Source organism: Leucoraja erinacea, chromosome 20 (assembly GCF_028641065.1).
Source record: "Leucoraja erinacea ecotype New England chromosome 20, Leri_hhj_1, whole genome shotgun sequence".
Classification (NCBI taxonomy): Eukaryota; Metazoa; Chordata; class Chondrichthyes; order Rajiformes; family Rajidae; genus Leucoraja; species Leucoraja erinaceus.
Window position 1 is genome coordinate 26,474,414 of NC_073396.1, and position 13,652 is coordinate 26,488,065.

Consider the following 13,652-nt stretch of genomic DNA (forward strand, 5'->3'; position numbering starts at 1 on the left):
ACCTCTCCATTTTAGTTTAATGATGTATACACCAGGGTACAATAAAAATTCCTATCTTACATGAGGCTTGCAGCGTAAACTATATACGTATAGCAATGATAAATACAACAAAACCAATGCAACAGGCAGCTCAGTGGCACATCTGGTAGAGGTGCTGCATCACAGTGCCAGAGACCCAGGTTCCATCCAGACCTCGGGTGCTGTCTGTGTGGAGTTTGCATGTTCTCCCTGTGACCTTGTGGAGTTCCACTCCTGCTCCAACCTTCCCAAAGACGTCCAGGTCGGTAGGTTAATTGGCCTCTGTAAATTACCCCCAGTATGTAACGATTAGGTGTGAAAGTGGGATAACGTAGAACTAGTGTGAACGGGTGATCAATGCTCGGTGTGGACTCAGCGGGATGAAGGTCCTGTTTCCACGCTGTATCTTTCAATCAATCAACTCAAACCATCAACAAGTGAGTCTACAACAGCAGAATGGTGAATGATTTAGCCTTTAGACTTCAGTGATACAGTTCGGAAACATGCCCTTCGGCCCACTGAGTCCACGCCAACCATTGATCATCCTATACAGTGGAGACAGTTCAAAATTGTTTGCCATAGCCAATTAACCTGCAAACCTGCACGCCTTTGGAATGTGGGAAGAAACGGGAGCACCCGGGGGAAACCCATGGGGTCACAGGGAGAACGTACAAACTCCTGAAGTTTAATTTAGTTTACAGCGTGAAAACAGGCCCTTCAGCCCATGCCGACCACCAATCACCCGTACACTAGTTCCATGTTATCTCAGTTTTGCATCCTACACACTAGGGACAATTTTACTGGAGCCAATTAACCTACAAACCTGCACATCTTTGGAATATGAATAGAAAGCGGGGCACCCGAAGGAAACTCACGTTTCCGTACAGACAGCACACGGAGTAAAGGCTCGAACCCGGGTCTGTGGCTCTGTAAGGCAGCAACTCTACCATCACACCACTGTGCTACTGTGGTGTACTGTACTGTAGTGTACAGGTAATGTAGTGCCTATGACTGACATGTATGGGCTCAGTATTGTACAACACGTCAGAAAGCCAATGAGCATTATACAGAAGCCCAAAATTAGCACAAAATAAAAGCTTGTAACGTTTATCTGCACTATTTAATTTTTGCACCTTGGGCTGGCCATTGTTGACAGAAGTGGATCTCGAGAGACACAAGAAACTGCAGATGCAGGGACCTTGAGCAAACAATGACGTGCTGGAGGAACTAAATGCAGCATCCTTGGAGGGAAATGGGTGGAAGACATTTTGTGACCCTTCTTCAAACTGATTGATTTCATGATAGATGTATATAAATATATGAAAGGCATTGATAGGGTCGACGGTCAGAACCTTTTTCCTGAGGGTAGAAATATCTAACACTAGTGTGTATAGCTATAAGGTGAAAGGGGGAAAGTTTAATGGAGATGTGCGGAGCAAGTTTTTTTTTTACACAGAGAGCGGTGGGGGCCTGGAACGCTTTGCCAGGGGTAGTGGTGGAGGCAGATAAGATAATGGTGTTTAACATGCTTTCAGATAGGCACATGGAAGTGCGGAGAATAGAGGGATATGGATCATGTACAGGCAGATGACATCAGTTTAACTTGGCATCGAGTTCGGCACAGACATAGTGGGACTGTCGATCGACGCTTCTAGTCCACCGACCATCCCCCCTAGTCCCATATACGGCTCAGGGATTTACCCTCCATCGCTTCCCACTCAAAATAACAGCCAATTTATCACCAGATAAAAACAACCCCTCCCCACCCACGCTCTCATTTCACACCTGCTATCTGAGAAAGAAGATCATGTTAGCCCTTTTTCAGTTCTTTAATTTCATGGCTTTTTGCACTATTCATTGGGAAAAGCTTTTCCACGTTTGTTATATTTATTTTAAAAACCTCTATCAAGTCCCCCCTTTGCTACATGTGTGCGTGTATATGCGTATATGTGTGTATAAATATGTGTGTATATTCTAGTATTTCTGTGTACGCGTGTGTGTATATGTGTGTGTGTGTAGGGATGGGAATGCGTGCAGTGTGCATGTGACCCATATCACCCTGGTGCTCTGTGTGTGTGTGTGTGTGTGGAGCCTGTGTGTGTGTGTTTTGGCTGTTTGTATTATTGTATGTGTGTGCGCGTGTACATGTGTCTGTGTGTATATGCGTATATGTGTGTATAAATATGTGTGTATATGTATATGTGTGTAAATGTGTGTGTGTGTGTGTGTGTGTGTATATATGTGTGTGTGTGTATGTGTGTGTGTGTGTGTGTGTGTGTGTGTGTGGGTGTATGTGTGTGTGTGTGCGTGTGTGTGCGTGTATGTGTGTGTGTGTGTATATATATATATGTGTGTGTGTGTGTGTGTGTGTGTGTGTGTATGTGTGTGTGTGTGTGTGTGTGTGCGTGTGTGTGTGTGTGTGTGTGTGTATGTGCGTGCGTGTGTGTGTGTGTGTGTGTGTGTGTGTGTGTGTGTGTGTGTGTGTATGTGTGTGCGCGTGTATGTGTCTGTGTGTATATATGTATGTGTAGGTGTATGTGTGTGTGTGTGCGTGTATGTGTATGTGTGTGTGTGTGTATATATGTGTGTGTGTATGTGTGTGTGTGTGTGTGTATGTGTGCGTGTGTGTGTGTGTGTGTGTGTGTGTGTGTGCGTGTGTGTGTGTGTGTGTGTGTGTGTGTGTGTGTGTGTGTGTGTGTGTGTGTGTGTGTGTGTGTGTGTGTGTGTGTGTGTGTGTGTGTGTGTGTGTGTTTGTAGATGTTTATCATTGATTATATTATTCACAGAATACTATGTTTATATATTCTGTTGTGCTGCTGCAAGTAAGAATTTCACTGTTCTATTTGGGACATATGACAATAAAACGCTCTTAACTTTTGACCTTAGGGCCTGTTCCTGAAGATAGACACAAAATGCTGGAGTAACTCAGCATCTCCGGAGAGGAGGAATGGGTGACGTTTTGGGTCGAGACCCTTCTTCAGACAAAGTCAGGGGAGAGGGAAACGAGATGCTCCTGGGCTGTACGGTTCTACGTTCTAACCAAATCTAGTTCAGCTTTAACTGTCTTGCTGCAGAGCCACCTAGCAAGACCTCAGCAATCCTCCTGATGTAAATATCTCTCTGACCAAGGAATGAGTGTTACCGCTGTGACCAAAGTGTCTTGATCATCTAGCTTCATTTTGGCTGTGGCCAGCACAATGAACTAAAGCTGTCTATTATTCTGGTTTCTGTTGAGTGCTGACAGATCACAACGGTGGAAAAAACGCTTGTGAATTCTGGCTTCAGTCTTTTTGAGGACAAGGGTCACACTAAACGGAAATGAATATTCCACTGCTCTTCGACAACTGTTGTTCGGAATAGTTATCGTTAAGTACAAAAGGGATATCTGCTCCCTCAAATATATCACTCAGCCATTTGTCACTGTGTTGGTGGAATGATTTACATTCACTGGTCTAAGAGGCAACTATAAACTAACCGGCCATTTGCTACTTCAAGTTTTAAAAGGAAGGTTCAGGCATCTTGTCAGAGTCAAATGAGTCATACTGGAGCAAAATCAAAACTAGCCATGATTTATTTGTGGAAATGAAAATCTTTGCAGATTTAATATCTGTTGTTTGCCCAAGTTAACGCAACATGAATTATGCTTTTGTTTCATAGCAATTCAAGCAGACTTTATCTGCACTGATCACATTTTCTTTTGAACAATCAGGAAACTGATTAGAAAGTTTATATTACGGTTTCACTGAAGTTTTATAAATTAATGACATAATTACCCACAATAAGAAAAGACGGATTTTGTAGGTCGCTTTTGATGGATTGATTGAAAGATTGAACGATTGAAAGATGCAGCATGGAAGCAAGCCCTTCGGCCCACCGAGTCCATGCCAACCACTGATAACCCATTCTCACTAATTCTATGTTATCCCACTTTCTCATCCACTGTCGACATGCGAGGGGCATTTTACAGGGGCCAATTAACCTACAAACATACATGCCTTTGGGATGTGGGAGGAAATCCATGCGGTCACAGGGAGAGTGTGCAAACTCCACACAGGCAGCGCCAGAGGTCAGGATCGAACTGTGTCTCTGGCACATAGAGGCAGCATCTCTACCAGCTGTGCCACTGTGCTCTCGGCTTTGAGTACTTACTAACCTACTGGCAACCAACTGTTGGACCACGTTGATGGACTGAGCAGAAGCCTGCAGGATGGCACAGTGGAGCAGTGGTAGAGTTGCTACCTTACAACCCCAGAGGTCTGGGTTCGATCCTGACTACTGGTGCTGTCAGTACGGAGTTTGCACATTCTCCCTGTGACCACATAGGTTTTCTCCAGCTTCCTCCCACATTCCAAAGGCATCCAGGTTTGTCGGCAAACTGGCTTTGGTAAAACAAATTTGTAAATTGTCCCTGGTGTGTAGGATGTAAGGGGTGATCGCTGGTTGGCGCGGACTCGGTGGGCCGAAGGGCCTGTTTCCACGCTGCTTCTCTAAAGCCTAAAGTAAAGTTGCAATTATGGTTACTCTTCCAATCTGCAGAAAAAGTTTCAGCATTGTCACGATGGGCTGAAGGGCCTGTTCCTGCGCTATACTCTAGTCTTTGCGATTTATAATCGAGAGAATTCCATTAAGATAGTCAGCCATCCTGCAATTAAGTTCAAAAGCTTTGTAAACTCTGTACAAACCGACTTACATTACCGCAGAGGCACTTTGAAGATCGAGGACATTTACAAGCCAATACTTGCCAAGATGAAGGCGCTATTACAAGGACGATCTGAAACCACCTATTCAGCAGTTAGAACACGGGATAACTTTCTTGACAATAACTTTAAAGCAATATTTGCAAAGGGGTCTCGAATCCATAAATAAATTTGACTCCTTGCCTCACCACCCAGTAGTCAAACACAGGGAGCTTTGTACAATGCAAGGGTTCACACCCTCTCTCCCTACAGTGGAGATGCATCAATGTGAAAGGCAGGCCTCTGTAGTTATCCACGGGCTCTGCAGGCTGGCGCCGCTGAACCAACATAAACGAAGGGGTGGCCTTATCTCTGGAGTCAGTTATGGTTTCACAGCTTTCTGCTCGATGCGAGGCATGTGTAAGCTTGCACCTTGCAAACTTCTCCACTGTTTGAGAGGGAAGCTCTGTGCTCCGATCCGATCGGCAGCCGTGTGGACATCCAGCTCACCCTTCAACTGTACATTCGGTGCACAAACCCCTGCATGTGTTTCCCCCACATCTACTTGAAGTCTGCAGCAGGGAGAGTAGTTCATACTCACTAATCCAGATAACTCATGGTAAATCTCTTCTGCACCCTCTCCTAAGTCTCCACATCTTCCCTATAATGGGGCGATCAGAGTTACACACAATGCCCAGAGCTACACACAATGACCGGAGCTACACACAATGACCGGAGCTACACACAATGACCAGAGCTACACACAATGCCCAGAGCCAGAGAGCTACACACAATGACCGGAGCTACACACAATGCCCAGAGCTACACACAATGACCAGAGCTACACACAATGCCCAGAGCTACACACAATGACCGGAGCTACACACAATGACCAGAGCTACACACAATGACCAGAGGTGGACACAATGACCGGAGCTACACACAATGCCCAGAGCTACACACAATGACCGGAGCTACACACAATGCCCAGAGCTACACACAATGCCCAGAGCTACACACAATGACCAGAGCTACACACAATGCCCAGAGCTACACACAATGACCAGAGCTACACACAATGACCAGAGTTACACACAATGACCAGAGCTACACACAATGACTAGAGATGGACACAATTTATAAACAAATATAAATTGGCTTTAACCGGCTCAGTGCCAACCCCGGGTATTCTTGGGTCATGGCCAATAGTGAATAAATCAACTTGGCATTGAATAGGTCAATCTAAATAAATGGCAGAACTTGTTCAATAGAGCAAAGTGCCTCAAATGACCAGATGATCTCCTCTGTACCTAAGTTTCTGAGGAATTATCTGCCTTCATGATGCTTTTTCAGTTTTACTGACATTATGAAGTAGGATCAGCCTAGGAATTGGTTTATAATTAATTGATAAGCATTTTAAACTTTGATTATTTATTTTTTGTTCAGTTCAGAATACAGTACAGAAACAGGCCCTTCAGCCCACCGAGTCCGCACCGCACACTAACACTATCCTACACACACTAGGGAACATTTACAATATTACCAAGCCATTAGCCTACAAACCTGCACATCTTTGGAGTGTGGGAGAAAGCCCACTTGGTCACGGGAAGAAAGTACAAATTGCGTACAGGCAGCACCCATAGTCAGGATCGAACGCGGGTCTCTGGCGCTGTAAGGCAGCAACTCTGCTCCTGCGCCACCGTGCCAAACCTTGTTCTGTTCATAAATTGTGTGCAGCTCTGGGCATTTGGGTGCTGATGTGGTCGCCCCCTTTACAGGAAGGATGAGGGGACTTTGGAGAAGATGCAGAGGAGGTTAACCAGAATGCTGCCTGGATTAGAGGATATTAGCTGTAAGGAGCAGCTGGACAAAGTTGGGCACAGGAACTATCGTAACGTTTAAGAAATATTTAGACACCGACATGGATAGGACAGGTTTAGAGGGTTATGGGCCAAATGCAGGCAGGTGGGACTAGTGTAGATGGGGCATGCTGGTTGGTGTGGGCAAGTTGGGCTGAAAGGCCTGTTTCCATGCTGTATGACTATGACTAAAATGGAATAATTTTCCTTGGAGTGTGAGAGGCTGAGGAGAGACCTGATAGAAACATACAAACCTATGAGAGGCATTGATAAGGCATCTTTCTCCCAGGGTGGAAATGCCCAAAACCTAGCATGATGGAGAGAGGGGCAAAGTTTAAAGGTGGGTATGCAACTTTCTTCTTATTTTTATGATACACAGTGTGTGTGGGGGAGAACTGAAATATCCTGCCAAGAGTCATGGAGGAGGCAGATACGATAGTAGCATTGACTTGATGGGCCAAATGGCTGCACACTGTCCCTTGACTACCCCTTGATTCCACGGCTAAAAAGACGGCACTTTTTTTTCTCAGTTCCCCACAAAGATATTCCACATAGTTTCGAAATAGCTTCAAGAGCTCAGGTAGCTCAAGATTAGAATCTCAATGCCCTCAGGATACAATGTGCACTGAGATTAAATAAATGGATTAGAGTTAAAGGCTCCACTGAGATTTGAACCTCTGACACGTGGTCATGGCAGTGTGCTTGCCTAATTTCATTGTCACAGCAGTCTCACTTCATTAGCATTAGCGCAAGTAATGGTAGGATTACAAATTACCAATCGTTTGCCAGCGGCTGCAAACATTTATTTAGTGATAATCATATTTATTTTCCTTTCTTTTACTATTTATTTTATGGCTGAAGTTCAAGGGAAAAAACGTAGACATTAGAAAACCCTGGGAAAGGGAAATTAAAGAGCATGGAATCAAAGTGCCTTTAATGCCACCACATGAGAAGAGATTTAATGGAGGGACTTTAAACTGAGTGACTGTAAAAGGCCTATCCCACTTAGGTGACTCATTAGGCGACTGCCAGAGACTAGTTTTAATGGAATTCACCTAGGACACCTGGCGACAACCTACGTCAGCAAAAATTGTTGCCAATGTCGCCGAAAATATTTCACCATGTTGAAAATTTTGCCGCAGTCGCCTGCAGTCGCCCAAAAAAATTGCCTAAGTGGGACAGGCCCTTAAGTATACACATTGAGTTGCAGATGCTGGTGCACAAAATAGGACACCGAGTGCTGGAGTAACTCAGCGGTTAGCAGTATCTCTGGAGAACATGGATAGGTGACGTTTTCTTAAGTTTATAAGGCACATGATCTGAATTAGGATATCCGGCCCATCGAGTCTGCTCCGCCATTGGATCATGGCTGATCTACTTTCCCCTCTCAACCCCATTCTTCTGTCGTCTCCCCGAAACCTTTGACACCCTTACTTACTCAATAACCTATCAATCTCCCATTTAAAATGACTTGGTCTCCACTGCCATCTTTACTCCGTGCAGACAGCACCCATGGTCAGGACTGAACCTGGGTCTCTGGCGCTATAAGGCAGCAACTCTATCGCTAGGCCACCCTGCAGACTACTGCACAGACCATTAACAAGGTCCAACAGTTGCTAGTGGAAGTTAGTACTCAAAGCGTAGAGTACAGTGGTGCAAGCTGGTTGAGCTGTTGTCTCACAGCATCAGAAACCCAGATTCGATCCTAATCTCATGTGCTGTCTGTCATTGTGGAGTTTGAGACAACGAAATGCATTTTCTCCCTGTGACCCCAAATGCTTCTTTCAGGTGCTCTGGTTTCAATGGTTCAATGGTACTTAAATGTCACATGTACTTAGGAAACATCCTCTCCACATCCACTCTATCCAAGCCATTTCACTATTAGGTAAGTTTTAATGAGGTCCCCCCTCACCCTTCTAACCTCCAGCAGGTACAGGCCCATTGCCTTGAAATGCTCATCGTACGTGAACCCAATCATCCCTGGGATCATTCTTGCAAACCTGCTCTGGACCCTCCCCAACTCCAGCACTACCTTCCTCGGATACTGCGTGCTGGAGGTTGGTCGAGGGCGAGCCGCCGAGAGAACAAAGAGCGACCTGGCGTGAGGGAGGGGGGAGAACAGGGAGAACACGAGGGACCTGGCAGGAGGGGCCGCTGGGAACAAAGAGGGGCCATTGTGACTACATTGAACACTCTGCAACTGTGGGCGCCCTATACGTGGCAACTCTTTGCACACTTTGTGTACGGTACACAAAACAAAGGATTGCACGGTGACACGTCACGTGATAATGAAGAGTATCAGTGTGGGGCCCCAAACTGTTCACCGTACCCCCAATACAGTCTGGCCAGTGCCTGATAGAGCCTTAAGAAACTAAAACCATTCATGGGTTTGATCACCTTCAGAATTTGACTTGTTGCTCGAGCTTGCCAAAGAACACTAGTTGCTGAGTGATCCGCATGGACGACAGGGATTGTAAACTGAGCTGTATAAACACTCAGATAGCACCGTCTACAACTGGCAACATCTGTCCGTGATGAAGGACAAGAGGCTTGGGGCAGTCTGTTCTGCACTTGTGCCTGACGAGCTGACAAATGCCCACATTTTAACACGGGCATTTCCTTAAGCACACAATGGCGGGGCGGCATGGTAGCGCTGCGGTAGAGTAACTGCCTTACAGCGCCAGAGACCCGGGTTCCATCCCGACTACCGGTACTGTCTGTACAGAGTTTGTACTTTCTCCGAGATCTTCGGTTTCCTCCCACTGCCCAAAGGTTTGTATCTTAAATTAAAAAGGGGTTTGTATACTTGGCATAAGTGTAAATTGTCCCTAGCGTGTGTAGGATAGTGTTAATGTGCATGGATCGCTGGTTGGCACGGACTCGGTGGGCCGAAGGGCCTGTTTCCGCGTTGTATCTCTACGAAACTGAACAAAACTAAACAAAGCCAGTCAGCTTGGATATCACGAAGCATGAAGCTCATCTTAGCATCTCGCCTTTTGATTTGAGTGATTATGTTAACAGTAAAGGCAGACAACAAAGGCTGGGACTATTCACCGTGGGTAGACACAAAAAGCTAGTGTAACTCAGTGGGACAGGCAGCATCGCTGGAGAAAAGGAATTGGTGATGTTTCGGGTTGAGAATCTGCTTCTGACTAGTCAGGGGAAAGGGAAACGAGAGATAGAGCAAGTGAATGAAAGATATGTAAAAAAGTAACAATGATAAAGGAAACAAGTTAGCTCTTTGGGGGCTGAGAACGGGAGCCTGGTGTGACTTGGGTGGGGGAGGGATGGAGAGACAGGGAGTGCAGGGGTTACTTGAAGTTAGAGAATTCAACATTCACCGTAGAATGCTGCTGAATTGTGAGAAGTACACAGGTTTTGTAATGTACCTTCTGGGAAAGATATCATCCCGGGCAGTGAAACCAAGCTGTTTTCTTGGAAGTTACAGTCATCTGCTTTCACAGTTATGGCAACGAGCCGCAGAAGAAACTGAAAGCCATGGACTGTTACGTTGTTAAGCTGGATAGAGAAGATTTATGAGGATGTTGCTAGGCCTCGAAGGCCTGAGCTGCAGGGAGAAGTTGGGCAGGCTAGGACTTTATTCCTTGGAGCGCAGGAGAATGAGGGGTGATCTTACAGAGGGCCTGTCCCATGTACGCCACCTTTACAGGCGACTGCCGGCAACCGTCATAGGTCGCCGAAATTTTCAACATGTTGAAAATTCAAGGCGACCGGAAAGACGCTACGACTCTTTGGAGACCTCTCACAACCATAGGGAGACCTCTCACAACCATACGAGACCTCTCACAACCATACTTGTCGCCAGGGGTCACCTGCATGGTCGCCGCTGAATTTTCAAACAGGCCCTTAAGATCATTAGGGCAATTGATAGGGTGAATGCACCAAGTCTTTTACCCAGTGTTGGGGAAGCAAGAACCAGAGGAAATGGGTTTAAGATGAGAGGGGCAAGATTTAATAGGGATCTGAGGGACAACTTTTTCGCACAAAGAATGGTGGCAGTATGGAAAGAGCTGCCAGAGGAGGTAGTTGAGGCAGATAACATTTAAAATACTTCTGGACACATGCATAAGAAAGGTTTAGAAGGATATAGGCCAAACGTGGGCAGGTGAGACCAATGTAGATGGGGCATCCTAGTCAGAGTGAGCAGGTTGGGCCGAAGGGCCTGTTTCTGTGCTGTTTGACTCTACAACTGTGGAATGTTGTGCAAAGTGCAAGAAGAAGGGTCACCTATTCCTTTTCCCCAGAGATGCTGCCTGACCCGCTGAGATACTCCAGCACTTTGACTCTATCTTTGGTGTAAACCAGCATCTGCAGTTCCATCCTGTGCAAGAATTCTTTCCTTGTTTTACAGCAGGAATAAATGCTGATTGCTACTCTCGACCGGCCTGGATGAATACAGACCTAACGCTACTTAAAAACCTAGACACCCCCGTCCAGGACAAGTGAAAAGAGGTGGTCACAGTTCCCCTCCCTCCTCAAGTCTCTAACAACCTTTAAAGCCAGGTTAAGGTTCTATATTTTAATAGCCTTTAATCTTAAAGGATAGTGAATAGTCAAAGGCCTGGATAGAGTGGATGTGGAGAGGATGTTTCCACTAGTGGGAGAGATTAGGACCAGAGGCCACAGCCTCAGAATAAAAGGACGCACCTTTAGAAAGATGAGGAGAAATGTCTTTAGTCAGGGGGTGGTAAATCTGTGGAATTCTTTGCCACAGAAGGCTGTAGAGGCCGTCAGTGGATATTTTTTGAGACAGAGATAGATCGATTCTTGATTAGTACAGGTGTTGGAGGTTATGGGGAGAAGGCAGGAGAATGGGGTTAGGAGGGAGAGATAGATCAGCCACGATTGAATGGTGGAGTAGACTTGATGGGCCGAATGGCCTAATACTACTCCTATTCCTTATGACATGGATCATGTTGCCAGGGATGGTGGCAGAGGCAGATCCAATAGTGGAGTTCAAGTGACTTTTAGATAGGAATGTGGATATTCAGGGAATGGTGGGATATGAATCAAATGCAGGGACAGTGGTTAGACAATAGACAATAGACAATGGGTGCAGGAGCAGGCCATTTGGCCCTTCGAGCCAGCAATGTGATCAGGCCTCCACAGCCCTCTGAGGCAGCGAATTCCACAGACTCACTGCTCTCTGTGTGAAAAAGTGTTTCCTCGTCTCTGTTCTAAACGGCTTACCCCTTATTCTTAAACTGTGGCCCTTGTTTCTGGACTCCCCCAACATCGGGAACATGTTTCCTGCCTCTAGCGTGTCCAAACCCTTAACAATCTTACATGTTTCAATGAGATACCCTCTCATCCTTCTAAACTCCAGAGTGTACAAGCCCAGCCGCTCCATTCTCTCAGCATATGACAGTCCCGCCATCCCGGGAATTAACCTTGTAAACCTACGCTGCACTCCCTCAATAGCAAGAATGTCCTTCCTCAAATTAGATTAGTTTAGCTCAGCATCATGTCCTCCCCCACAACCACTCTACTCTCAATGTTCTCATCTGGTCTTTGCTCCTCGCCATGTCTACGCCTCACCCTCCCACCTTGTGAACCAATTCTGGCGTCATTTGTAGCATGAGATCTGGGCACGGGCTGTGGATCTAGACCCTACCCCAGCGATGATGCTGAAAGCAGTGGGAAGGGGGGTGTCTCAGAGAAACGTTGGTTCAACAATACAAATGGGGTAAAATATACTGTGACAAATTAATACTTGGAAATGAAGCCACATTAAACATTCCAAGCTTTGTACTACTCCTTTCCTGAAACTCATTAATAAAATGCTGCATATCAAAATAAGTTTTTAATTTAACACAGATGCAAATACATCCACACATCCTAGCCCGCTGATTAAATATTGACAGGAATTCCGTGCATAGCTTCAAACGGACCGTAAGTAAAGGACCTCGATAGAGCAGTAATACGGAGACACAAGCAACTGCAGGTGATGGAATCTTGAATGAATGCAAAGTGCTGGAGTAACTCAGTGGGTCAGGCAGCATCTGTGGAGGACAGGGATAGGCGATGTTTTGGGCCGGGACCCTTCTTCAGACAGATCGTAGTAGGGGGGAGAAATATGGAAAGGGGAGGGGGGAGGGCGTCCAATTGTAGAGCACGCTGAAAATGGATACATCAAAACCGGCCCCTCCCATTTTACTCGTGTGTGATTTATGTTTTTGAAATAACTCGCTTGTTTGTTTAATACCCAAAACTTGATTTACATGCTAATATTATTGGAATAAAGTGCTTAAATTTACTGCTGACAATGTAGTCACATATAATTGTGCAGGAAGGAACTGTGTTGGAAAGAACTGCAGATACTGGTTTAAACTGAAGATAGACACTAAAAGCTGGAGTAACTCAGCGGGACAGGCAGCATCTCTGGAGAGAGGGAATAATAATAATAATAATAATAATAATATTTTATTTATGGGCGCCTTTCACGAGTCTCAAGGACACCTTACAAAAATTTAGCAGGTAGAGGAAAAACATGTAAGGGGAATGAAATAAATAGTAGAGATATGACTAGTACACAAAGTAAAGACAGAATTCAATACAAAACACAATAATACGGCAATTAATGGACAGATGAAAAGGGAGGGGGACGTGGGGCTAGGGTGACGTCTCGGGACGAGGCCCTTCTTCAGATTGACTTTTGTCTTACGTGCTGCGTTTCCAGCAGGTAAACCCCGTGAAAAGCCCGAGCTGCCTGGACCATCACAGTTCGGCTTCCAGTTCCACTCACCGTGACTAATAGCTTGAAGTTCCACCGTCCTGGGGATTCTCTCCACATAGTTGGGCGTGCACGACTTCCGGCTGACTTTCGACTTGAACAAGGTGTTGACCAAGGTCGACTTTCCGAGCCCACTTTCACCTGAGTGAGAAGAGAAAAGGACACCTCAGCAAAGGCAGCGAGTCCATCTGTCTACAGAGCTCTCACAAGTCTGTTTGTAGAAGTCGACACAAAGCAACAAGGAACCACTTCAGTGAAGCTGACCAAAAATGTGACTTAAAAACCATCAATCATTTACAATCCAGTTTCTGGTTTACCAGAGTTCAGTGCAGTTTATAGGTACAG

General features: G+C 45.7%; 1 protein-coding gene across 1 annotated transcript in view; it reads right to left on the reverse strand.

Moving 5' to 3' along the window:
- Nucleotides 1-13,652, reverse strand: part of LOC129707001 (uncharacterized) — a 307,780-nt gene that overhangs the window by 46,437 nt on the left and 247,691 nt on the right. The window contains exon 4 of the mRNA XM_055651710.1: nt 13,320-13,448. Within this exon, the coding sequence (XP_055507685.1) occupies nt 13,320-13,448 (129 nt within the window). The remainder of the gene's footprint in view (nt 1-13,319; nt 13,449-13,652) is intronic.